The 27552-nt window shown below is 43.1% G+C and overlaps 1 protein-coding gene across 19 annotated transcripts in view; it reads left to right on the top strand.

Moving 5' to 3' along the window:
* REPS1 (RALBP1 associated Eps domain containing 1) overlaps positions 1-27552 on the top strand; it is a 1100512-nt gene that overhangs the window by 187443 nt on the left and 885517 nt on the right. For all 19 annotated transcript variants that reach the window (XM_086927540.1, XM_086927556.1, XM_086927550.1 and 16 more), the window contains exon 4: positions 13940-14093. In XM_086927540.1, the coding sequence (XP_086783666.1) occupies positions 13940-14093 (154 nt within the window). The remainder of the gene's footprint in view (positions 1-13939; positions 14094-27552) is intronic.

Genomic DNA, 27552 nt, shown 5'->3' with positions numbered 1-27552 from the left:
GGCAGCGAAAACTGTACCCCAGTGGTACAATCCTCTATCGGGGGAGCTATTCCCATTTGCAAGCAAATTGTTAGTATTCTGTGTTTTTCCTGCAGAGCCATATGAGGTAATACTGCTTCAAGCTGTGCTATTTTCTGTGCTATCCAGAACGGCATTTGCTCCCGTTTGGTGGGCATCCTTCCCATAATAGCGTTCAGCATTTGCGGGCTGATATTTGTCAATATGAACTGTGGAAGGTTTCTGTATAATTTTACTAAGTCTCTGTAAATTGTACGTAATTCTGCTGCTTGCAGTGTATCAGTCTCTGGATGTGGTGTGTGAGCAGCTAGGGCCGAGCATTTAGCTCCTTCTTTGCTGTGGTGTGGGGGAAGGCGCCTTTAAATTTATTAATATATTCTTGGTAGGTTAACGGGACATCTACGTCCATGTATGGAAAGTATTCTTCAGGTGTCTCATCTTCGATGTAAGTATGAAACAAATGTGTGCGTGCATCTGCAGGCGGGAATTTGACCCAAGAATAGAATACCTCTGTTCTTAATGCCTCGTGTGCCTTAATCACAAAGGTAACACTATCACCCATTGCTGGGAGACCGAATTCCACTAATTTCATAGTAACAGCATGCCTGCAATTTTCTGTAATGTTAAGGGCACCTTCAAGCTCTTCTACCCCTGAATTCGCAACGCTGTCTTCAGGGACAGACATTGTGAGAGGAAGTAGTAACGAACAGAGATAAGATTTTGTACAATGTGGGGAACTATAATCCTTCAAGTTTGAACAAACCTACAGCCATTATAACGAATATACCTACTCAGCTGCTGGGGATTTTCTTTCCCACTCCAGACATCTCTAGTTAAAAGTGAGCAGTGGTCTATGAGAAAGCACGGTTGAGCTACTCCGATTTGACTGTTAACTGAGAACCAAACCAACATGTAGTTCCTAAAAATATATAGAATCTGTGCGTTTGTAGGTAACCTAAACTGAGGGACTGGTTCGTACACCCCTACAGGATATGTCTGCCTGTAGACCAGCTATCCCCAAAATGCCAATATAAGCCCCCTAACTTTACCAAGGAGCTAATAGTTTCTGGCAGCCATTGAACGTGACAACCCTTGACCCTTCAGGGATCGTGGAAACAGTACAGTACTTTTCACTCAGTCAGTCGTGCTCACTCAGTTTCAGAGAGATACACAGAATGTTATGTTAGCACATATTTATAAAACGTACGGCTACTCCCTGGAGTGTCCTGGCGCTGAAAGCAACCATACGTCACTTAACATAGAGCAAAACAGACCACTGTCGAATGGCTCACAACTGTAAGACCCACGTTTTTAAGACTTTTCCTGAAAGTCAGGATGTCAGGGCTCTGTCTGGTAGGGAGAGGGAGGCTATTCCACAGCCGTGAAGCAACTACATCAAAAGATCTACCTCCTGTCCGAGACAGTCGCACCCTGGGAGTGACAATCAAAAGTTGGGATGAGGATTTCAGGGTGCGCTTGGGGAAATGAGGCTGAAATCTGGCTCTAAGATAGGGTGCTCCAATCTTATTAAAAGCCTTTAAAAACCAGAACCAGAGCTTTAAACTGAATTCTTTTCCGTACAGGAAGCCAGTGAAGTGAAGACAGGAGCTGGGTGGTATGAGTACTAGAACCAGTCAGAAAAATGGCTCTGGCTGCTGCATTCTGGATCACTTGTAGCCGGCCCAAAAGATATTTAGGAAGGCCGAGATACAAGGAATTCACGTAGTCCGGTCTAGACATTATTAAGGCCTGAACCACTGTCTTCCTGTAAGGGATGGAGAGCAAAGGGAGAAAGTTTTGCAACATTCTCAACAGTCCAAAGCATACCCCGGCTACCGAGTGTACTTGAGCCTTCATAGAAAGAGTTGAGTCCAGCTTGATTCTCAGATTCTTCACCATAGAGACGGCCGACACAGGAGGGGACATATCCTGGGGCCACCATTTAAACCATGTGGCGGGTGGCCGGGGCCCAAAGAAGATAATCTCTGACTCCTCTGAGTTACATTTAAGATGGTTATGACTTAACCAAGAGAAGACTTTAGATAGGCAGGTGTCGATTAAGTTGCTGTCAAACTCAACTTCTTTCTCACTGGTGAACAACAGCTGAGTGTTATCAGCATACAACACTATCTTGGCACCAAATTCCTCTGCGAGGGTGGCCAAGTGGGCCATTTACAAATTAAATAATGTGGGGTTCAAGATAGAGCCTTGAGGCACCCCCACATTCAAAGGAGGAATCCCTGCCAGGAAAGGAGGAGTCCAGATGGTTTGAGAGCTGTTGGCGAGAGGACGTAAACCAACAACACCGTGCCTCCTATATCGCTGTTACTAAGTCTTTGCAGTAATATTGAATGAGGCACGGTGTCGAAAGCTGCGGAGAGGTCCAGCAACATCAGAACGGCATTGCCTCCTCTATCCACTGTAGCTTTAATGGTTTCTGCCACTTCCAGGAGAGCCGTTTCAGTACTAAAATTGGCTCTAAAGCCTGACTGGCTAGAATGTAGCAGAGCATTAGTCTCCACATAATTCGTTAGGACCTGGTTTACAAATTTTTCCAAGACTTTCGAAAAGAAAGGCGAGAGAAATAGGCTTGTAATTAAACGTTGGACATTTTCAATGAGCATTTATTGAACCAGCCTCATTCAGAAGCAAATGTAAAAGATTACAATCGGCACCAACCGAGTAAATAGAGGTAGAATGCTACCATGGTGCTAAAACAGTGAATATATGGAGGCATATAAACAGGACAGAAACAAGCGTACTCCTATGATGTGGACCCTACCTAAGTGTACTTAAGTGTACCTAGCATTTATGTGGGTGTAAAGCCAAGAATCTCCGAGGAAAGAGCCAACCCCATTACTTGATGGGGGAGAAGCAAGGACCCCGTCTTGGTCACGAGTAGGACACCCCGTAAGGACCGCTGCGTGTTGAAGCTTCAACGTGCAAGGACTTTAGTGTCTTGTGTCAGCATGGAAGCGTCTCCTCTGCTTGTCTAGTGAAGGTATGGTTCTTTTATACCATAAAGATAGCCTTGGGGTTCCTACCACAGTGTTCGAGGCATGTGGGCTGCTGAATTCATATCTGTGCATAGATCGCCGCCTAGTGTTATGTCCGGATGATTGCACATTATTGTCCTGGAAGAGTCTTCGAAGTATAATGAGATAGGTGGCTCCTCCCCTGGACTACAGTGCGCATGGGCATCCTCTCCATCCTCAGATTGTTATTTTCCGCCATTGGGTTCGGATGTTACTATCTTAGCTCAAGTTAGGAAAACTTTCTTCAAAGCCAAAGGGCTTTCCACAGCGTCGGTATCGTTTCGTTCAGTACCGGTAACTTTGCTTCAAGAGGACATCGAGGAATCAGACGGTTTTTCTTTCCACACTCGACCCGATCTTCGATCTACGATGGAAAGAAGCCCATTCAAGAGGTGTCCACTTTGCAATGCAAAATACCCGCACATCTATGTCCACCCGGTGTGCAACAAGTGCCTGTCTCCGGATCACAACGAAGCCAACTGTATGGCCTGTGCCCGGTTCAGGTCGAAGAAAACTTTTCGGATTCGACGCGCGGCTCGATTAGAGTCTCAGAGATCAGCGCCTAATCCAGAAAACATCTTCGGGACAGAAGACGAAGAGGTCATTGATCTGGAGGATCGGGAAGAACACTCGGATCCTGTTTCGGAGCATGACTCGGTATGACGCTGAAGATGAAGAGATATTGGAAGAAGAAGAAAACGTCGTCGATGAGGTAGGAGACGACGCAGAGGCCCTTGGGGCCGTAGAAGATAGCTCAGGCGAGGAGCTATGCCCAACCGTTGATACGGGGGCCGACGATTAAGCACTCGATGAGGCTCAGGTCTAGGGATCGCCACAAGGCCTTACCCAAGATCTATCGAATCGTTCTACAGCCCCGCATAAAGGCCCGGCTACGGACATATATAAAGAGCCATCGGTATCGAAAATGCCATCGGTCGATCCAAAGAAATCGAAACCGAAAGCATCACTACCAAAAACGAAACCAAAAGTGCAGCTAACTCTGGTCGGTTCCAAGGCCCCCAACCCCTCGGAGCCGAAGAAACAGAAGAAGGCCATCGATACCGAGAAGTTCAAAAAGGTCATCGAGCCGAAGGTTGGGGCACCGAAGACCAAGGTCAAGGCTGTCGAACCAAAGAAGTCGGCGCCAAAAAGAGTTGACGCAGACAAAAGGCTTGAACCGAGAGAGGGGGTCGATCCTCGGACAAGGCCCGAGACCAAGACAAAGACTTGCTCCAATGACCCTGTCAAGTCGACGCAGCCGACCCCTTTCGTATCCAAACAGGTGTCGGAGTCCCTCCAACGCATCAAAGAGAAGGCTGCAGCGGTCGGACCAAAGAAGGCCGAGAACCAAAGTTGGTCGGAAAAATTCAGACCGCATCAACACCAATCCAATTCGGGTTGCCACCGATGGTGCGACCGAAAATGTTCCAACCAAAAAAAGGTATTGGAGCTATTACAGGAGTGTCGATGGGACTAGGGACTACTGAAGAACAGGAGTCGAGGCAGTTCATCGACTCGGACACTGGTAGACTATCCATGTATAGAGGAAAATGATACCAGAAACACCCATGGAGTCATATAAGATTCCATTAACCCTTTCGATGCTCATGACGAGCTCAGCTCATCATGAGGCACAGTTGAGCTGTGCTTAGGACGACCTGAGCTCGTCATGAAACTATAGTATTCAAGCAATTTCAGCACAGGAGGGGAAAAGTCACAGCAGCCAAGGTGTTAAAGAAGAAGAGGGATTCAACCACATCACCAGTTCTTGTGGAACCTCTGCAGTCCTATGGACAAGAACCTCAGTCTTTTTCACCCACATACTCAGATGTGGATGCAGGAGATGACGATAATGAGGATGCCACTTATCATGTGGACACTGATCCCGACGATCAGAACCAACCATGGGCAGACCCAGCTGAGCCAAGGGATCCACAGAATGCCCCTGACACACATAGATACAATGTAAAAACTTCTCCTACTGAGGACACTACTGCCTTTAACGCCCTTATTGAAAGAGCAGCGGGTAACCATGATGTGCAACTACATGCTGACCCTATTGAGGAAGATTTTCTGGTCGACACCTTTTCCACTTCGGAAAGAACCGTCAAGACTCTGCCCATGCTGAAAGGGGTCCTTAAGCATGCTGATGACATTTTTAAGGAGACCACCAGAGCAAGGGTCTTAAACCCTAGAATTAAAAAAAAAATGTAGGCCGGCACCTGTGGACCCTACTTATATAAGAGGACAGTTGCCATTGGACTCATTCGTTGTTTCTAATGCACGTAAGAGAGCAAACTCCCAGACTACAGGTGAAGTCTCCTTAACATGACGCTAGTGTTAATGGCTCTGGCTGCAGTGTCAGCTGCGTCTAGCGCGCACTTGATGGAAGCATTGGTTATAAGCTTCTCTTCTTGGATTAGTAGCTCCGCTCCCTCCTTGTACTGATCTGGTAGGTGTTGCAACAGTGTCTCAAGGATATCATAATGGGCCCTGTCATATCTGGCTAAGAGTGCCTGAGTGTTGGCAATGCGCCAGATGTTAGCTGCCTGCGCTGCCACCCTTTTTCCCGAAGTTTCCAGTACTTTCGACTCTTGCTGACGTCTCATCATTCCACCAGCATCATTTTGAAACTTTAGCTGGCGCGAAGACGCTTTCATCACCATTCCACGGAGATCATCACGGACCTTCTATTTTGCAGAACCTTGCGTTTCTCTTTGTTTTGGATTTGTAACTATCCGTAGGAACGTGACGTAAGCCACTTTTTCGTCCGTTCTTACGTGACAGCCATCTTGGTTACAACTTCGTCTTCCGATTGCTTTATAATTGCGTGTTTTTGGTCATCAGTGACACGCACACTTATATTTCGATATTGTTGATTTAAATTTAATCTTTAGTCATATTTAGACAATTATCAAGGTATTTGTACTTCTTTGACAAAATATTAGAAGCGATTATTATGAGTCAGTTTTTAATATATACGAGCTTCTTTACACTGTATGAAAAGTATAGTTAGTAAATTACTATTTTATTGATTACTTTCACATTTTAACACATTCTTATGTTCATCTACTACTATGTGTATCTATATATAATCATATGCATACATATATTTATATATTGTGTCTTCATGCTTCTATATATTTACATATGTTTAACATACTCATTTTGATTTAAAAATGTCTTTACTTAATATTTATTTTGGTCAATAATGACTGCTCAAACTGCAGTACTCCCATCTCCATTTCTTTCAGAGCCAGGTACTCCTAAGATTAAATGGTCCCATTGGTATAAAACATTTAATAGCTATGTCATTGCTATTGATGGCGTAAAATTTTCTCCTATAAGGAAAAATGCTGTGTTGTATAGTGCTCTTGGCAGTGACGGTCAAAGAATTTTTGATCATCAACCTCCAATCATTCGTCACCCTTCAGAGGATTGGAATGATTTTACTGAAGCTATTGCCCGTCTTGAAAAACATTTTAAAGATGAGCCAAGCATAATAGTAGAAAGACACAAATACACGGAAACAACATGAGCATGAGTCTGTTGATAATGTTTTAGCTGAACTTGGAGTTCTTGCTGCGTCATGTGAATTTGAGGGACCTATTGAACAATATTTGAGAGATCAAATTGTGGTGAACTGTTTTAGCAACAAAGTACAAGAAAGGATTTTATGTTGTAGGAATCTTATATTAATTGAAACCTTAGAAATTGCAAGAGGTATTGAAAGATCTGTCTGCCTCTAAAGAACTAGGTAATATAAAAAACACTGCTACAGAATCTTTTAACAAAGTTTTTACCCAACCGCATCAAAATTCTTAACAACGTTCTAAACCTCCATTTTCTAAAAACGAGTGGAAGAAATCTGACAAACCCTTTCAGTGTTTTAGGTGTGGCTCTAAATCCCACTTAGCTAATGCACCCAATTGTCCTGCTATCAATAAGCAATGTTCTAATTGTAAGAAAATGGGTCCTCTAACATCTGCTTGTAAATTCTAAGGTAATGTGTGTAGACTCTGGTGAACCTGTAAAACCTTTTGCACGTGATTCTACAGTCAATAAGATTTTATTATCTGTAGACATGGTTAACTCTTCAGGTGTTTATACTTCAAGTGATCCTGTCTGTGAAGTTAAAATAGGTGATATTCACACAGAGGTCACAGTTGATTCAGGTTCGCCAGTAACCATTTTGTTGGACAAATTTTTCTTCAAAGAATGGAAAGGTGTAAAATTACTGCCTCCGGACATTCGTACAATAGCCTTTGGAGGTCAAGAAATTGATATGATAGGCTATTTTACAGATGACCTTAATTTCCAAGAGAGAGTTATCAATTCTAAAATCTATGTAGCAAAGAAAGGTTATAATATCTTGGGGTGGCGTGACCAAGGTAAATTCCGTATGGTTTTGAGACCAGGAACAGATAATCCCATTTCTTTGGAAAGTGATACTTGGGTAAATTCTGTACTTTCAAATGAACTTTCTTTAGATGCTATTCTTGATAAACATAACAATGTTTTTAGTGACAATTTATCCATTGTGAAAGGTTTTCAGCATAAAATTATATTGAAGCCAGATGCTGTCCCAGTTATCCATAAGGTCAGGCATGTCCCGTTGAGTATCAAGGACAAGTTGAAGTCACTTCTTGTACAACTGTGCGCTGATGGAGTTATTGAGCAAGTTGATTCAGCTCTTTGGGTTTCTCCAATAGTCGTAGCACTTAAAAAGAATAGTGAGGAACTTAGACTGTGTGTTGAACGAAGGTCATTGAACAAAAACGTACAAGTCGATTTCTTTCCTCTTCCACGCATACAGGACATGTTAGCTCAATTGAAAGGCATGAAATTCTTTTTCACCATCGACCTTAAAGCAGCTTATCACCAAATTGAGCTGCATAAGGAGTCCAGAGATCTTACCACCTTTAACACTCCGTTTGGGGCATACAGATTCTTAAGAATGCCCTTTGGACTCTCTTCTGCAGCATCGTTTTTTCAAAAACGTATGTTTCAACTTTTTGGGGACATGAAACATATTTTGGCATATCAAGATGATATTTTGATTTCCAATAATACTGCTCAGGACCATTTAAAACAATTCAATGAGGTATTAGGTATTCTTAGCAAATTTGGCATGACAGTCAAGAAAGAGAAATGCAAATTTTTACTCCACAAAGTAGACTACTTAGGTCATGTGATCTCGGATTGTGGGATATCTCCTAAACAAGACTTGCTGAAAGCAATTCAAGAATGTGCTCAACCATCAGACAAGGACCAATTGAGATCATTTTTGGGATTAAGTGAGTACTATTCTCGATTTGTACAAAACTTCGCTCACATTAGTGAACCTCTGAGGAATTTAACCAAAAGTAATGTTAAATTCATGTGGGGCAGAGAACAACAATCTGCATTTGAAAGTTTAAAAAACCTGATAATTGATGCTCCTGCACTCAAACCTTCAATGAGGATCTGTTGTCATACATAACAGTGGATTCTAGTAACTAAGGTTTAGGTGCCGTGCTTAGCCAAATGGTTGATAGCCAAGAAAACATAATTGGATTTGCTTCAAGAGGATTATCCTTGTCAGAAAAAAATTATAGCACTATAGAAAAAGAAGCTTTGGCTTGTGTCTGGGGCACCAAACATTTTTCGACCTATTTCTGGGGTAGGGAATTTGTGTTAATTTCCGATCATAAACCTTTAATATCTATATGGCATGACAGAGGGGTGAGGAATGGAAGCCCTAGACTAGTTAGATTATTTTCTAAATTATATGATTATAACACTTCCATGAAACATATTCCAGGAGGGAAAATGTTAAAGCTGATTTTTTGACAGGATGCACTATTCATGAAGACAACATTAAACCATTGGTGGATGATAAGGAAATTGTTGTTAATTTAGTTGATGCATTATCAGTGGATACTAATACCATTTCAAGACAAGACTGGTTACGGGCCTCTGTTACTGATCCTTGTCAAATAACACTAATAAAATACATTTCAGGTGGTTGGCCAAGAGAAAACCAGATTGATACAAATGTTGTATCCTATTCAAAAGTGAGGGATGAATTGAGCATTGAAGGCGATTTCATTTCGAGAGGTTCCTTTTTGATTCCTCCTGCCAGTGTAAGAAATAAATTGGTGTTTTTAGCCCACAAAGGTCATTCTGGGATTACAAGTACTAAGAAAATGCTACGATTAAATTATTGGTGGCCTGGTATGGATATAATGGTTGATACTACGTTGAGTAATTGTCAGGAATGTTCACATGCTGAGAAATCGCTTCATATGGCTAATTCTACTTTGTGTCCGGTAAAATTCCCTAATAATCCCTGGGAAAAACTTGGAATTGATTTTATAGTGCCTATTAATGGACTCAACCAAGGTTTTAGGTTTGTTTTAACTTTGGTGGACTACCATTCCAAATGGGTCTCATATAAATTCATGAAGGATCCTAATACAGAGAATGCAATTCGATTTTTAAAGGCAATTTTCAGATATGAGGGTATACCATCTTTTTTTGTATCTGATAACGGAGTGCAAATTGTTTCTCATAATATAAAAAAGTTTTTTGAAAAACTATGGTATCAAGCATCTTACAACGGCTCTTTATAGTCCACAAGGAAATGGACTTGTAGAAAGAGTGAACCGCATTATCAAAGAGTCAATTCAATTAGCATCATCTTCTGGTTTGATTGTTCAAGAGGCTGTCAGTGACAGAATATGGTCCTGGACTGTCTACAGGAAATGCCCTTCACAGACCTCCTTCTTCCAGATCCCTGTGATCAAAGATTTTTTGGAAGGCTTGAAGAAAGTGTTTCCTCCTGTCCGGCTTCCTTCACCTTCATGGGAATTGAATGTGGTGATGTCCAGATTGATGAAGGAACCTTTTGAACCTATTCATAAGGCTTCGTTGCAGCACCTGTCCTGGAAGGCGGCGTTCCTCGTGGCCATTACATCGGCCCGTAGGGTGAGTGAAATTCAGGCGTTGTGTTGCCAAGAACCTTACACTGTATTTCATGCTGTTAAGGTTTTTATGCATACTCACCCTAAATTTCTTCCTAAGGTTAATTCTGATTTCCATGTTAACCAGACCATAACTTCACCTACGTTCTTTCAGAATCCTTCCTCTCCAGCGGAAAGGTCTCTACATTCCCTGGATGTCAGGAGCGTGTTGAAATTTTATCTGGATAAAACCAAGGATATTCGTAGGTCAGACCAATTGTTTATCAATTATGGGTCAGTCAGGACCGGTCTTGCTACCCCAAAACAGTCCATTTCAAGGTGGATTGTGTCCTGTATACAATTGTGTTATCAAAAGGCTAATAAGACTTTAGGGGTTAAACCTAAGGCTCATTCCACCAGGGGCAAAGCTGCCACGCCTGCTTTGTTTCGTAATGTTCCCATTGCAGAAATCTGCAGGGCGGCCACTTGGAAGCCGGTCCATACCTTTGCTAAGCATTACTGTCTGGACACTGATGCCAGGGCAGACGCTCAGGTTGGGCAGGCTTCGCTGCAAAATCTGTTTGCACAGTAGTGGTGTTGTACTTTTTTTTTCTCCACCGCCGCTTTGTTGTGGGGATGGGCTTGCCATTCTATTCACTAGAATATGACTATACACAGAGATCCCCTACTACAGAAGGAGTAGTTTCTGTCCTGTAACTCCAGTTCTGTAGTAGGGGTATCACTGTTCTAGTCATAAGCGCCCGCCCTCCTCCCCGGTGGAGAAAGATGTTCATGTTCGGAATGCTACAGGTCTAGCGTTATACGCCTTCAAAAAGAACTGAAAGTAAATGGGACCTGCTGGGCATTCTGGGATACTGAAAGTTCTAGAAAGTTTTCTTAAAGGCAAGGTATCCCTTTTTGTGCCACATAATGGCACCTATGGGGCTTGTCTGTCCTCCCCTTCCTCTCTATCATTCCTGAGGCTTTGTTGGTAAAAGGGGAAGTTTTTCTCTGAGGAAAACTTGGTAGGCTGTGCTGTTTGTGGTTTTGGTGGAATGTCTAGTTGAAGTACTGGACAGTGTAGCCTGTGGATATAGGCTGCATTATCTGTCTTTAAATTCTCTCTTAAGTGTCTATGCAGGACTGCATTTTTAGACCGCTTACAAGATTATTTTTGATTGCTCCGGGGTCCACGCTCATGAGCGGGACTATTCACTAGATTATGACTATACACAGAGATCCCCTACTACAGAACTGGAGTTACAGGACAGAAACTACTCCTTCCCTCATTTGCATAGGGTCATGCCCCCATGCAAGTAAGGGAATGCCCTCATATGATATCGCTGGCACTACATGTGCTTCAGCGCTATCAGTATTCCAGAAGGGGACACATAAGTGGCTGTTGCTCCTGCTGTTGGCGCACATGCCCTCTGCACCCCCGGGACACATTGTATAATATGGCCCCTGGACTTGAAAAATTGCTTTGTCCTTTACCTGCCGTCTTCATTTCGGTTTGATCTGGAAGCGGATGAGAGGACTTGCCAGCTACACTGGCTGCAAGAAAAGATTTATTTATTTCTATCTGGTGAATTTGCATAAACTCTTCACCATGAATAGTGTCTGATCTCTATATGCCCTCAACCTAGCTATCCTACATTGTCATAATGGGACAACAGAGGTGGGAGACCAAACTGCAACACAGACACAGATCAAAACTGCATTTGTATGTGGAACATTTTGGATGCATGGTTTGGGATTTGTTGTTCGCGGGGTTGCCTCGCTTCCATAAAACCCACCCCTTGCGGATATTTCAATAGATTGTGAAAATGGCGTAATCTAAAGACGTGTGACTTCGTGTTCTGTGAAACATTCCTTACCCTTAATGGTCTGCGGATGTAAAATATTTGTTATTTCTTACGATTTTTGCTGTAAATACTGGATTTTACACCCAGTTGCACTTCTTGTACGATCCCGCATTCTTGCACTCCTCCTGGTGAAAACTGTATCCAGGTTTTTTGATGGGCATAATTTGGGCTGAAGAATGTGGCAGAAGAGTTGGAAGGCCACATTGTAGGACTTATTTCATTGAGAGCAAAAATGGTTCACACACTTAAATTGAGAAAGTATTCCTTTTCAGCTACAGATTAACATTTGTAAGACATAGTGGGTAAGAAAGCGCGTGGGTTCTACACATTGCACACCACCATGGATTTCCCATAGCCTCAAGTTTTCAAAAATGTTTGGGATTAGCAGGTTTACCGAAGTAGTTGTGTCTCAAAGCCCAGAACTGTGTCTATCTCAACCATTATATTTCTCTGATTAATAACATTTGTAGGCCACCCTCCCTTCTATATGATATCCCCAACCACACTTGTTTGAGTACCATCTTCATCAGAAAGCGCGTGTGTTCTACACATTGCACACCACCATGGATTTCCCATAGCCTCTAGTTTTCAAAAATGTTTGGGATTAGCAGGTTTACCGAAGTAGTTGTGTCTCAAAGCCCAGAACTGTGTCTATCTCAACCATTATATTTCTCTGATTAATAACATTTGTAGGCCACCCTCCCTTCTATATGATATCCCCAAACACACTTGTTTGAGTACCATCTTCATCAGAAGGATGGAAAAACAAGAATGCTAGAATATATGCCTCTGGAATAAAATGTCTGTTAGACCTGTATATCTTTTAAGTTGTTACTTTGAGGCAATAGTGTTTTTTTCCCACTAAAGCCTGTGAGATTTGCAAGACATTTATAATAGGAAAATGTGGCACAGTGCTCATAACTCAGACATCCTTGGCCTCCATGTGTCTTTTAAATGTCTGTAATTGGTAGGTGTCCACAAGTGATAGATGCTCCCAACACCAAAAACTGCCAGTATCCCACAGGTAGGATTTATCTGACAAATTTGCCACGAAATTGAACTTCCTTGGTCTGTTTCATTCTTTCTCTTCCATATGATATGCCCATTAACTGGAATGGGTGACTTATTTTTCCGGGGAATGTGGGAACTCCGGATGGTAGGCAGTTTTCTGTTGACCTCATGACACATGCTCACATTCTCTAAAATGTTTCCCACCAGAGTGCCCTATTCAGATTTGTAGTTTTGGCCCAGTATATTCCTGGCTGGTATGCTGATCGATAGGTAGTGTACTGTTTTAACAGGTAAAGTGTATGTTGCTGAGGTGAGGGAGGCAGGATTGCAGCAATTTTTACTTTTACGTTTGTAGACCATTACGGAAAGGAGAAGTTGATGGGATCAATGCATGTCGCACTTCTTTAGATACCTATCTGTCTCTACTTTAACTTTTTTGTGGTTTTAATTGGTAGGTTTTCTGGCTCAACGGTTAGAGGCGGCAGACCCGTAGGCAGAGGTCGGCCCGGGTCCAGGGTTCAATTCCCGTCGCGGCCGTGTGCAGGACCAATGTCAGTGGGCCCTATAAATCTCACCTCGGTGCCACTCTAACCATGGGGTCCCATGCTGCAACTCTGGGCAATAGCTTGCTTAATCTCCACTCCGGCCCCATCACCGCCGGGGATGCCTGGCTGTACCTTGGGGATGCCCAGTAAAGGGACCATCTCACAGGGAAAGCCAGGACGGGTACCCCAGTGGTTTAGCGCTGGGACGCCCCAGGGTAACCATGCGCTCTATAAATCCAACATTCATTACAAACGGCCCCAGCATAAAATGTGCAGGCATCCCTCTCGAGAAATCTAAAAGATACCCACGTAGCCAGAATGTATGCCTTTCCATACATGTGGAGTTCTATTTTAATCGCTCGAAGTATTGGAGCACAGGATGGTGTGGGACTTTTACCACTCGTTGCAAATTTTGTGATGTATGGCTCATAAATATTAACAAATAGTGTTTTTGGCAGTTGGGCACTATGAGCATGGATAGTTTGTCTCTTACAACCTGTTAAAATTTCTGTTTTCTGTAGGAATCTACATCTCCAGTGGTTTCACCTCAGCAGTCTCCACCCACCTCACCACATACATGGAGGAAGCACAGTCGTCATTCCAGTGGAGGGAATAATGAGCGCCCCGTCACTGGTTCTGGTCCTTTCTGGACACCATACAATGAAACACAACCAGGTATACTTGTGGTGTTTTGTGATCCAAAAAGAAAACCATGCAATGTTGTAAGTGTGAATCTAATTTCTTATACGTATATTTTGAATCAGCAGAACAAGTGAGATCTAGCTTTAGTAAATCGATGATAAGAATTGATGTAATTGGAGAGCTTAATATATCATATTTATATCTGTGCTCAAAGGGGCTCCTGCGGCTCACAAGTCCATGTCACTGAGTAGCAGGAATGTGATTGGAATTCCCGATGATCTGCTTGTAAACTAAAAGGGAGCACCTTCTTAGTAGTAGTTCGCCATCATTCTTTAGCACAGCAACTTACTTTGGTGAATCCTCAAATTTGGCACGGTGACTGCATTTTTCCCTCCAGAAGCTGTGAGAAATTAAATGAGAGCGTACAACTTGCCGTTTCCTTCGAGGCTATTTTTGAATGGATTACATTTTATGTATTGATTTTCCAAAAAAGCAGAGAAGATGTACAATAATGCATAACTAAAGGAGAAAAACGTATGCAGTTATGTTATAGCGTATCAAATGACATGTTGTTCCGCTGTTGAAATCCAAGCCAACAACAAAAGAAATAAGGAAACTTCAGAACAATAATGGAGCATATACATTCAACAGTACAATATAGTGCACAGAGTACCTCGTACATTCTAGTTAGTGTCTACGAGTGTGTAGGATCCATAATAAAACATATTATAACCAGATTCCTGGTTGTCCGAATGAAGAGTTTGCATGCCCTCGTATCACCCCACATTTCTTACATGTCCCCCCCCAATGTGTCATCTAAAGGATGAATCTGCAGGTAGTCTATTAGTGGTTGCCAGATATCTCGAGGGCGGGAAGCAAGATGCAGCAATGTTATATAAGTGTCACTAGTTGTACTACAGTAAATAAGGTCCCGAACCCAAATACTTGACGTTTAGCCAGGGGGAGCGCAAATGCTGAGAATCTTTGAACACTCCTCGTGAGGGGTTTGACATAACCCAGCAATGCAATCAGTGGGGAGGGTCGTAACGTGAGTTCAATCATAAAGGATTAGTGGTGAAAAATGTCCTTCCAATAATCCCGAAGGGGCGCACAATCCCAAGCGAGGTGCGTGAAACCTGTGTCTGGCATTGCGCATCTGATAAATGAGTTCGAGAGAGTGGGGCTGATTCTAGCCTTCATTTTTGGGGTAATATATGCTCTAAGGAGATCTTTAAAAGGTATCAGTTTATGCCTATAGTTATTTGATACATATCGAGTTTAAGCACAGCAGTAGGACCATATTGCATCAGTCAAAGTTTCACCCAAATCTTGTTCCTAAGCCATTCTAGACTTGAGGTCCACTGGTGGCCGTATGGATTGTGATACAGGATAGCACATCTCTATCTGTGGATTTAATAACTAGTGTGAGAGGAGGGAAAGTCTGCTGCAAAACGCTCATCAGGGCGCCATGCACTCTATGTAATAGAAATCGGTCCATGGATGTAGCGGCGCCCCTTGCAGCCAAGTCAGAGACAGTACATAGTCGAGAGTCTCTAAATAGGTCTCCCACCGTACTAAGTCGAATCCCTTCTAGCGTCCGTTTAGTAAGAGTGTTGTGGTACGGGGTATCCATAGATTATCGAGCAATGGTGTATAAGGGGAGTACAAGATTGCATATTGCAAATACCGACTCAGTTTGGTCCATGCCCAGAAAGTTGTGGATAATGTCTGTATTTCTGCAGGGCAACGTGGGAGTCCTTGCGCTAAAATCGCTGAGAGTGAATTTGGGTGTGACTGGGATCGTTCATGCCTGAGATACTATATGCGAGCATCAGGATGGTGCCAAAAATAAGTGAAATGAACCTGAGCTACCAGATAGAGGTAGAAATCCAAAACCACCTCATTTGTACGACATTGTGAGAGTATCCCATCCGATTCTTGGTTGTTTCGCCGCCCACTCTAGTCAGATTAGTATAGAGCGTAAATTGGCAAAAAAAAGCTGCTGTCAATGCAATTAAAATATTTAAAAATAAATATAGCAGGCGTGGGAGTACAACCATTTTAATTATGGCTATCCGGCCAGCTCTAGAGAGAGAAATAGTTAAATCCAGCTGTCTACTTACGACGTAAGATGATCAATAGCCGGCCCATAGTCGATTCAAATGACTTCAGCTGCGCTGCAATGTAAATAAATGCCAAGGAATTTAGGAGGAGAGGTACACCAGCGCAAAGGGGACTTAATGTCCATTTGGGTGGTGGCAGCGGTCAGCGGAAAGATCTCCGACTTTGTCCAATTTATAACCAGACCTGAGTGCACTCCAAAACGGACTATCTCTCTTAGTAATGGGGGGAAGATTTTCTGCTGGGTGTTGAACGAATAACAGTACGTCATCCACATAGAAAGAGGCAATGAGCGGACTAGTGTGTAATTGCAAGCTCCTATGGAGGTGACATTCCTATATATGGCGGGCTAGTGGGTCCAGTGCTACAATAAACAGTAAGGGAGATAATAGGCACCCCTACCGAGTGCCGCACGACAAAGAAAATGGCGCTGTAAGTACTCCGTTCACTCTTATTCGGGCAACTGGATTAGTGTATAGAAGGCAAATTAAGCTCATAAACCCTATGGGAATACCTAGTTTCTGCATTACTGCATATAAGAAGGATCACTCCAATTAATCGAATGCCTTCTCGGCATCTATCAACACGACAGCCGCTGGGAACGTATGCTCCATCTGGTTCATCACCAAGAATACTGTACACAGGTTGATAGTCGTAGACCTACCGGGAATAAACCCCGCCTGGAAAAGGCATAATATGGTATCAACCAGTAGAGAGATAAGAGTGGCTAAAATTTTTGCGAGAATTTTAGAGTTGTGGCTTAAAAGCGATAATGGTCTCTACGACTGGCATTGGGTGGGTGATTTACCCGCCTTAAGGAGTAGTGTTACTATGGCGTCTAGCATGGTCTATACTATAGCTTCTGCATATACCTCAACCAATCGAGGGGCGAGTATATCATGGTCTGCTTTGTAAAATTCAGCAGTGAGACTGTCAGAGCCAGGGGCTCCACTGCTGGCTAGGTTTTTTATTGCCTGTTGCATTTCATCTGCATCAATGGGGAAAGCTAAGAATTCACGTTGCCCATCTTCAAGCCAGACCATACCAATTTCTTGCAAGTAGTCCCTCAGGGTCTGCTCACCAGGGAGAGATCGCGTTTCATACAGTCGCGTATAATACGTTGGTAGGGTTTGCGTGATGTCAGTGCTCGTAACAAATGGAACTCCCTCTTCCAAATCCAGTTGTGTAATGTACGTCGACTGGTATTGTGGGCGAAGGAGTCTGGCAAGTGTCCTACTCGGACTTTCCCCATACACCCTTGCCTTAGCATTTTTACCAAGATATTTGAGTTCCCTGGTAGCTGCATCATTGAATTCAACCATTAATGCCGCTCAGGTACGAAAAGAGACTGACGAGGGATCTGTAAGGGAACTGGTGTCCACATCTTTTAGTTTTTGTTCAATTGTGCTCCGCTCATTATGGACTGAACTGAGTACTCCCGCATGTTTAGAGATACTAACCCCGCGCACCGTCGCCTTGAAGGCGTCCCAAAGCATTAGTTGGGAATCTACAGTGCCTTTGTTGAGCTCAAAATATTCCTTGGGGTCTCAATGTCTCTTTTTGAGTGATGAATTGCCTATCGATGAAGCCTACAGAGATTCATCAATTTAGAGGAACTCTGAAGAGCCTAGCTGGAATATGGAAGTATTCCTTTTTGCAATTTTTAAAGTGTCATTCTCTATTATATATTACTTTTTCTCTTCCCACATTTAAACACACTTTAAATACGTAACACCCCCTTAAGAAAACGGTAAAAACTGAGGTCCTAAGTAAGTGACTGCGTTTGTACATTTTATTTTTGAGGTGAATAGTGACTACTCGTTTTCTGAGCGCCCAGCACCAGTAAAGGGGTGCGCATTGTGCCACTGCTTTTTGTTACAAATTAAAATGTTGAACACCATATAATATTGTAAAAATGTTTAGGTCTCGACTATTATATCCCGCATGGATTAATAGGCGAGTGTATAGTAGTTGAAACAAACTCTTTGACCAAGCGGATTACGTGCAGTTCATGTGACCCAGTCGTGCGAGAAGCACGTCCACGTCCAATCCATATGCCTCGCAGCACCAGACTTCAATGGAATACCTCCCAAGCTGCTCCCCTGCCCTGACGAGTGCTTGGCCTCACTCACACCCCATATGCTCGTTCCCTCCCACTCGCTCGCTAACCTGCTCCCCCGCCCCCTCTCCCCCATCCGGCTCGCACACCACCATGCTCCTTCGCTCCCACTCGCTCGCTCCCCCGCCTCCATCTAAGCGCCCGCCCCCATCCGACTTGTATTACAATGAGTTTTGCTCTGGGCAAGCTGCGGCAATCAGCGGATTCTGACAGGAGCCACTATTCCTTGTTCCCCAGTACATACATGCAGTATTTCTGCTGCTCCCAGGCGTGATTTATAGAGTAGCCCGTGGCTAGGTGCTACCAGAATACTTTAGGAAGTGACAAAACCTGCTCCCCCGCCCCCCCACCCCCATCTGCCTCGCACACCACCATGCTCCTTCCCTCCCACTCGCTCGCTCCCCCGCCCCCTGCCTCCCGCTCCCCCCAGTTTGTGTCTCTCATCATCGCATCAGGCCCCATTAATTGCCGTCAAGACTTGATAACATAACATAGACATCTATGACTCCTGGGATGTACTTCTCCGTTAACTTAACTGTGATTTCCAATACTTGACAAACAGCAGCAATGAAAGGGTAGTGATACGTTTCAGGGTGTAGAGTTCTCTGTCACATATCAAATGGTGCATCTTATTTGCTAATTTAGCCTGGTAAGTTAATGTGAGGATTCTTTAGTTCGTAGCCACAGATAACTGAACTATTTTTACATTCCAACTGGGTCAGTTTAATCAAAGCTGCTCAACAACACGGACAAGTTTATTTCAGTACCATGAAATTACTTAATAGTAATTATTCACGCAGACAACCGATCAACATTTTGAAAATTACCTATATGAACTATTTCTTAAATATCCGTACATAAATAATTGACACTCGACTGACTTTGAAAGGCTTCGGTATTATACATTGAAACCACATAAACTGTCTGATATTCATATTTGCAAGGAATATTTTGGCTTCCCAAAATGCAAAAATGCATTAGTCGCCCAATGGCTGCTTTGCAAGGATGCCAAATACTAGAATCACCTGGTCATCAACAAAAGTTAAGACCGTGATTATCCTTATTAGGGGCTTGCTTATAAACGTACATGCAAATGTTTAAATGTTACGTTACAGACGTGATGAGCCTCCCAAGCTGCTCCCCCGCCCCCCTCCATCCCACAAAGCAAGCCAAGAACATCAAAGCGACCGGCTGCTTTGAGTCCATTTACCACCATCCACTACACGCGCTCCGCAGGTCATAAACAGGATCATCTGCTTGTGAATCGGGATCCTGGCATGGTTGCCCAGCCCCCCTCACAGCGCTGCCTTTCCTCTGCCGGCTTTTTTTACAGTGGCATTTTGCATGCTAGGATATGTAGGTCCACAGTTTATAACGTTGAAATAGAACTTCAAATGCCAACATTCTGCGGTTTGTTGAGGCTGGATTATTGTCTCTCACAAAATAAGACCCCTTGGCAGAAGCTAGTACTTGTAGCTGGTAATTGACCTAAATAAAAACCTATGTTTTTACTTGCACTTCAGTTAAGATTGCATGGCGTATAAATAGCAACTTCTTGTGAATAGGCATGCAATGCTGCAGGTAATGTGGATGGAAACAGACTGCAGTCTGTTACTCGTTTTGTTGGGCACCATTTATTTAATGATTTAAATACTAATGTACTCCGTTTTATTTGTTAAAAGATCTTTTTATTGCACAGAAAACAAAGAAAAACGTTGAGACATTAGCTTGCTGTGCAATGATAAAAAACAAGCATACATTGGCAAATTTCTATCTAATCCCTGAAGCCCCCCTCACCCCTCACCCATCCCCCTCCCCAACCATTCACAAATTAGAAACAAAGTCCAGATGTCTTTGGCCCTGAGCATCACTGTCAGTATCAGACATAGGTGCACATAACTCCGCCGATAAGCGTTCCATTTCCCCAATATTTTTGTCCATTTGTTCGGACAACTCTTATAGATTACCAAGCCACAGCATTACTCAGCGCCACAGCATTACTCAATGCCACAGCATTACTCAATGCCACAGCATTACTCAACGCCACAGCGTCACTCAGCGCCACAGCGTCACTCAGCGCCACAGCGTCACTCAGCGCCACAGCGCCACAGCGTCACTCAGCGCCACAGCGTCACTCAGCGCCACAGCGTCACTCAGCGCCACAGCGTCACTCAGCGCCACAGCGTCACTCAGCCCCACAGCGTCACTCAGCCCCACAGCGTCACTCAGCCCCACAGCGTCACTCAGCCCCACAGCGTCACTCAGCCCCACAGCGTCACTCAGCCCCACAGCGTCACTCAGCCCCACAGCATCACTCAGCCCCACAGCGTCACTCAGCCCCACAGCGTCACTCAGCCCCACAGCGTCACTCAGCCCCACAGCGTCACTCAGCGCAACAGTGTCACTCAGCACCACTCAGCGCCACTCAGCGCCACAGCACCCCTCAGCGCCACAGCACCCCTCAGCGCCACTCAGCGCCACTCAGCACCACTCAGCGCCACAGCACCCCTCAGCGCCACTCAGCGCCACAGCACCACTCAGCGCCACAGCGCGCCTCAGCACCCCTCAATGCCACTTCACCCCTCAATGCCACTTCACCCCTCAATGCCACAGCACCCACCACCCCTGAAGGCCACAGTATCACTCTGTGCAACCATTCAACAACAACTGGTTCTAATATGTTCTCTCAATTTTTCAAGCTTTATTACAAATGTCACAAAAAAATGTTAATATTTCACTTCTGTTCTTGGAATTTCATCATAATAAAATACACTGAACATAATCTTCCCAAAAGTTATTTTCAAAAGTTTAAGCTATTGCAATTATAAATTACAATAACTTTTATTTCAGTATTCATTATTAAAAAAAATATAAGCCATTGTTATTTGTAATATCCATACATCCAAGTCATGTAAATACAGCACATATTGCATTATAAATGCTATAGGTGTCAAGTTTGTAAAGTTAAAACTATTGGCATTGTAAATGACAAAGCTATTAATTTCGCAATTTTCAAAACCAACACATAAATAAAAAATGTGTCATTTACAATACCAATAGCTCAAACTTTCTTAATGCGAGACCTATTGCATTGCAAATGCTTGTTTTCTTTGTAGAGGTGCAATATTTGTTTTGCCTAGGAGGGATTCTGACCCTGTATTTTACCTCGGTTGTGGCATCCAAATTTCCTGTCTTCCATTTTCCTTGGCTCAGCAGTATTTTTCAGGTCTAAAGCTGCTGTCAGTGCATTCCACGGCTTCATGCCATCTGCGTCCATTTTTTCTTTAGTGACTCAGTATATCTCTCAGCTGTCCGACCACTTCATGGAAGAATTTGCTTTGGTGCTAGTGTTCGCACAGAGAAAATCAGTCTTGAGGAAAACTTTTTCTCTTAAATGGCGATGTGTAATCAATCTGTCTTTGAGGGGTGCCATGAAGAGAGTGAATAACTTCAGTAGAGCCTCCCTTTTGGCCACATTCATATTAATCCCTTATATGATGATGAGATTTCTTCCAGTGCCTCTGTGAGATCCTCTTTAAAATGACACATTGAGATGAGTTTAAGGGTGCTGCTCAATGAGTTGTTTCCTCAAAGGAGTTTGCTTATGATGACTTTTTTTAATATAATGCCAAAAAATATATTCTATATATATCTATATATGTCTATATCTAAAATACAATATGTTTTGACACAATGGTTAAGGGAATATTACATGCTCAAACGTTCGTTCTCTTATAAGCACTTTCCATTATTTAACATCAACGTAGGTAGCGTAAAAGGTTTTACAGTTTTTACCAGTTACCTGTTTCTACGAAATAATTTACCATCTGCTTCGTCATTTTTCAAAATGCCTACTAATGTGCAGCAACATGTGTTGTGACGTTTTTAGTATGAACTAAAACAAGGGGACACTTTTCCTGAAAGAGAAGAGTTGATTTAGGGAATAGTCAGCATGACACTTATTTGTTGCCCCCATACATCCCAAGAGATGTCTTGCTTCATCATAGGGCGGTTGCTCCTCCTCCTGCTGGTGCTGCAATGCCCTACGTGTTCCCCAAAGGGTCGCTTTTGCGGCGATCTTTTGAATTCTCACTGTATGATGCGTGTGAGGAAGTTCTCATAGGGTAGTGAGGGACTTTAAAAATTACTAGAGGATATCAATGATGAGTCAATTTAATAGATGGATTCTTCTGACAAAAGTACAAAAACAAAAGGTTAAGGCTGGTAAAGGGTTAAAATGGCCCTAAGTCTCTGGGTGCAAATATGTGTGGTGAAACTGGAGGCGGACCCTACAGAGGCCCTCACGAGACTGATCAAGATCATAGTCAACGAAACAGAAATCAAAGGTTGGATCTCCAAAAATGAAGCCGAGTTCCTTGTAAAAACATCTCCCAGGACCCCATACTTCTATATCCTCCGAAAATCCATAAGGACATCCGCCCCCCCACCCGGCAGACCAAATAGTGTCAGGGATCGGATCACTACTCGAGCACTTAAGTCAACTCTGTTACCACTACCTTCAACCTCTGGTGCAAGAAGCCCCCTTGAGGCCACCAAGGATGTTCTCCATCTTATCAACAATGTGCCAAACCCACAAGAAATCACCTTCATGTGAAGACACTTTACACAAAACATCCTGCTTGACGCTACAATCTGAGTCATAGGCACCCTTTTACGGATGACAACAATCTCTACCCCTACTCTTGTGGACTTCATTGTGGATTGTGCGTCAGTTGCCTTGAAAAATAACTTTTTCCAGTATAAGAACCAACTGTATCATCAAATATGCAGCACGTCTACAGGGAGTACTTTTGCCTCTAGCCTAGGGTGTCTGTACATGTCCCATTTCGAGTCCACTCATATATTCTCGAACACAACCCCCTATCAAACAGATATCTTCAAATGAAAATGCTACATTGATGAAATCCTCAATTTTTGTAGTGGTACAGAAGAGACCTGTGAAGAATTCCATTTGTGGATAAACTCTGTAGATCCATACTTGCATTTTACTATATCCTGGTTCAGCGTGGAAATTCCCTTCCTCAACCTCCTTATCTCCCTGAAACAAGGTGAACTTAGAACCAAGATTTTCCGGTGAAAGACTGACTGTAACAGCTTACTCCCTTTCAACAATCATCATCCTAAGGCCCTACGCCATCTTAAAGACTACGACAAACGAGCAGATGACCTGAGTAGAAACGTGTGGAAAGACAGTATCCCAAGAAGGTGATCAAGGATGCTAACAAAAGAGCACGAAAAAATTAAGATGAAGCCTTATTGGATACCACTTCAAAAGCAGAAGATTATACAGTGGCTTGTGTCACGATCTTCACCCCTCTCCAACAGGATTAAGAACATTGTTTTGAAACAGTGGAAAATTGTCAACACAGGTAACCTAAAGCTGGGACGCCTGAGGTTTGCCTGTAAGAGAACACAGACTCTAAGAGACCACCTAATCCATACAAGACCACAGACTACGACCCAAAAACTAGACTATGGAATTTACCAGCAGTGAGATGTGATTATCCATGTGGTGGTTGAAACGTCTGTGCCTCTACCCACCACATAAAAACCTTGAATATAGGTATCTTCAACTGGTCCCAAAAGCAACATACTAATTACAACAAAAGGAACTGTGTATACCTTGTCATGTTCCCTTGTAACTTACATTATGTGGGAATGACGACCAGACCCATTAAAGTCCGGATCAGTGAACACAAAAGCACAATATGCTGCGTGTCAGAGCGACCAAGTTGTTCAACCATTATATCAATTCTAAATACACAGCAGGAACACATCCACTCTATTTAGGAGAGAACAACGATGGGTTTTCCGCCTCCACACTCATGTCCATGATTTGAATGATGATATCCCATGGATTGAGCTACAATAAACCCATACTGCGGAGTGTCACTGAACCTTATGAGATCTCCCACTGACCATTCTGCACACTATAATATGTACTTCAATTCTATGTACCACCCTCCAGCTAGTAACTCACAGGATACCTTTTACATTACTGTTATCCTGACCACTTACAAATGATCCTTCTGTTCATAGGATGCCAGTCACCTTGACTGTTTCTTCACTAGACACACTCTCTAGTGCTACTAATTGTTACCTTTGTACATACAGTGGCTAAACACCCCCAGTCTTTCATTTAATTTGTGTATACACTTCAGGATACACTATTCATCAACACCGTCCTTCAGTGAGCGATTATCAAGACACCCTACCATTTATAGGGACTATAGTTTTTATTAGAGAGAACTTAATTGGAGGGATACCTTCATTTACTCTTAATTATGTACATCTCCCTCTCTCTGCCAGTTAGATCACTAGTCCTTGTGTGACATATGCCTCCTACGCGGCAACCTCCCCCTTCCAAGACGGCGTTGACCTGCACATCTATGATCACCACGAACATAGTCCAAATACTTATCGACGTGACCCGGAAAAGATGAAGCTAGCCGAATAATAACATATATACAGGAAACTTCTCAAGCCCGAACACATACGGGATGACGATAGGACTGGTAGGTGCAGCTTCTCTGAGCTTCCAGCAGAAGCGTGAGTACGCTTCTCCCTGGAATACACACTACAACTGTGCTCGAATACATTAAGACGTTTATAATTTCTAATTTTTACTCAAATTCTATGTTCTTTGTCTCAGTGTTTGACGGTGCAGCGCCCTCTCGTTTTGACCCAGCGGGATTGCTTCAAATACACAGAAGGTAAGAGGGTACCTCCTCCTTACCGCTTGATAATCAAACCTCACGCACCATGGTTTGCCACTCATGTTATATAACAAAACGGTGATTCCCTCTTTTTCCGCTTTTTGCATGAAGCCATGTCATCCGCGGATTGTGCAAATAAATATATTTGTGCCATATTTGTTGTTTAGATTACTGTACGATTACAACATAATCTAACGATGACTACTCTTCTCTTCGTTGACCCAACAATACTAATCATAATGATATCTTCATATCTTGACCTAATTTATATTATTCTGTGGTGGTGGTATACTTTCGTTTGACCGGTAGAACTAACTTGTAAACGTTTTTAACCCCTTTTAATTAACAGCAATGCATTTCTCGCCATATTTTTTATGACTGTCTGGTAGCCTATCTGCCACCAGACACATAAAAGGGGTCCACCGGTGTGCGACCTTCTGGTTGTATGGGAGCACCTATGCCAGAAACATATTTTATATCTTCTTTCTCTCCCTCGCTCCACTTTTCTTGTTAAATATTTTGTTGTTCTAGATTGGATCACTAAAATTAGGATCTAACAGGTGGCACCACTCTTTATGCAGGAGGCCGCCCTATATACACTTCACCCACTTACATCCCTTTTCTGGTGCTGAAGAAGCTCCAAGGATCTCGTCCTGAGACCTTTAGGGGCGAGAAACATGTCGACCCAATAAATACAACACTATCACCACACATATCAACACCCAGCCATTATAACCCTTTAGCAGCCTTACCCTTCTATTTATTTTACTTTGACAGAGGAATTCACCTATTAAATTGACTCTGCATTGATATCCTCTAGTCATTTTAATACTCACTCACTGCCCTATGAGCACTTCCTTACAGGCATCATACGGCGATAATTAAAAAGATCTCTGCAAAAGCTGCCCTTCGTGGGGCCACTAGGACATTGCAGCGCCGGCCCGACGAGGAGCAACTACCCTATGGTGAAGCATGACATCCCTTGCGATGTGTGAGCGCATCAAGTAAGAGTCAAGCTGACTCTTCTTCCTAGTCCATAGACCGACTCCTATGCTTCAGGAACAGTGTCCCCTTGTTCTGGTTCATACTTTGCAGGGGAGCACGGTCACTGGACCTTTTTTTTAGCACCCAGTCCCCCCCCCCCCCCCCCCCCCTTCCTCTTTTGTTAGAGTTGTGATGTTTTTAGTAACATTTGGACCGTTTGAGTTCGAAACATTTATTTTCCCATTAAAATTGGAAGATTATGCAGCAGATGATGGATTATGTGGTAGCAAGTGCAGTAAATCTAGTATCATGCGAAAATCGCTGCGGCTTCACTGTTGCATAATTCCAGTGTCCCTGCTTCAAGCAAATATTTCTATTATTCTAAGCAGGTGGTGCTGCATCTTTTCGACATGTAGGGTGAGCTGCACCTAGATATGATTGGCATGAAAGAAAATTGCATATGTCAAGTCACATGTTGCGAATGAATGCTCTAACAATTAACTGGTACAGGAGATTGACCTACACGTGACTTCATCGATCATTCACTGCTACCAGTTACATTTTCACAATTATTCTATGTAAATGTTAATGTGAGGTAACCTGCCACCAACACCTAATACTACAGCATACTTTGATATTTTGCAATGATAAGCTGAATGGGGGCTTGACTACAGCTCTTTAAGAGTTCCCCTCTTTAGAAGTGGTTGAGGAACTCTCCCAATTGGCAATGTTTTTTTACAGGATCTGGGTTATTTTTTAGTTTGGTTTTCAAAGGTGCCCTAAGGAGTAGGTTTTTCACTCTGAGAATTCCATCACCTTCATCTGAGCTTAATATTGCTCAGTTAGGCACTTCTGATTTTAAGTCTAGATATGAATATGTTCTTAAATGCATGTTGTTTAAAGTTTGTTTACTTACATCGATCATATCCACTAGTGAAGTTAGTTACATGAACAAGGTACTTCCCTTCGGTATCACTCTTTCTGGTGGAAACACTAACTGCAAACCCCTCACCTTCTCAATTCCCCCAGGCACTAGACTGGTTCCTAAAACATTTCAATACTTGTTTGCATGTGCCGGCAGGTGGTGCCATTGACTCTGCTGTGGCCTTGTTCTGCCTCCAGGATTGACTGTGCGTACCTATGCCACCCCTAGGAGCCGATGTAATTAAAAAATTATTCTTGGCCCCTAAAACGGAGGGTCAGTAACAGATTGAGAAACCGTGATAGTATGCAGAATCTAACATGAAACTTTATTAACACCTAAAAGTTGAGGAGGAGGGAGATGGTGAAGAATCTGCAGTTAGAGAAGCCACCAGAAAGGACGTAAACAAAAGTGAGTAACTTAATTCTTTTCATATTTCTCATCACAGATTCCTCACTTTCTGAATAGATACTAAAGCAATGCCCCCGCCCTGCTCAGGTGGTGGTTGTGGGAAGTGGACAGTCCTGTAGGACAGTAAGGGCAAAATGCCCCCTATGAACTGAGTGGGTTCAACAGTGACTGGTGAAGGTGTGCACAGGTGCCCAAGTA

The sequence above is a fragment of the Lissotriton vulgaris genome, chromosome 6 (assembly GCF_964263255.1).
Source record: "Lissotriton vulgaris chromosome 6, aLisVul1.2, whole genome shotgun sequence".
NCBI classification, from domain to species: Eukaryota; Metazoa; Chordata; class Amphibia; order Caudata; family Salamandridae; genus Lissotriton; species Lissotriton vulgaris.
Note: the sequence above shows the minus strand (reverse complement) of the source record. Positions and strands in the feature narration are given on the sequence as shown.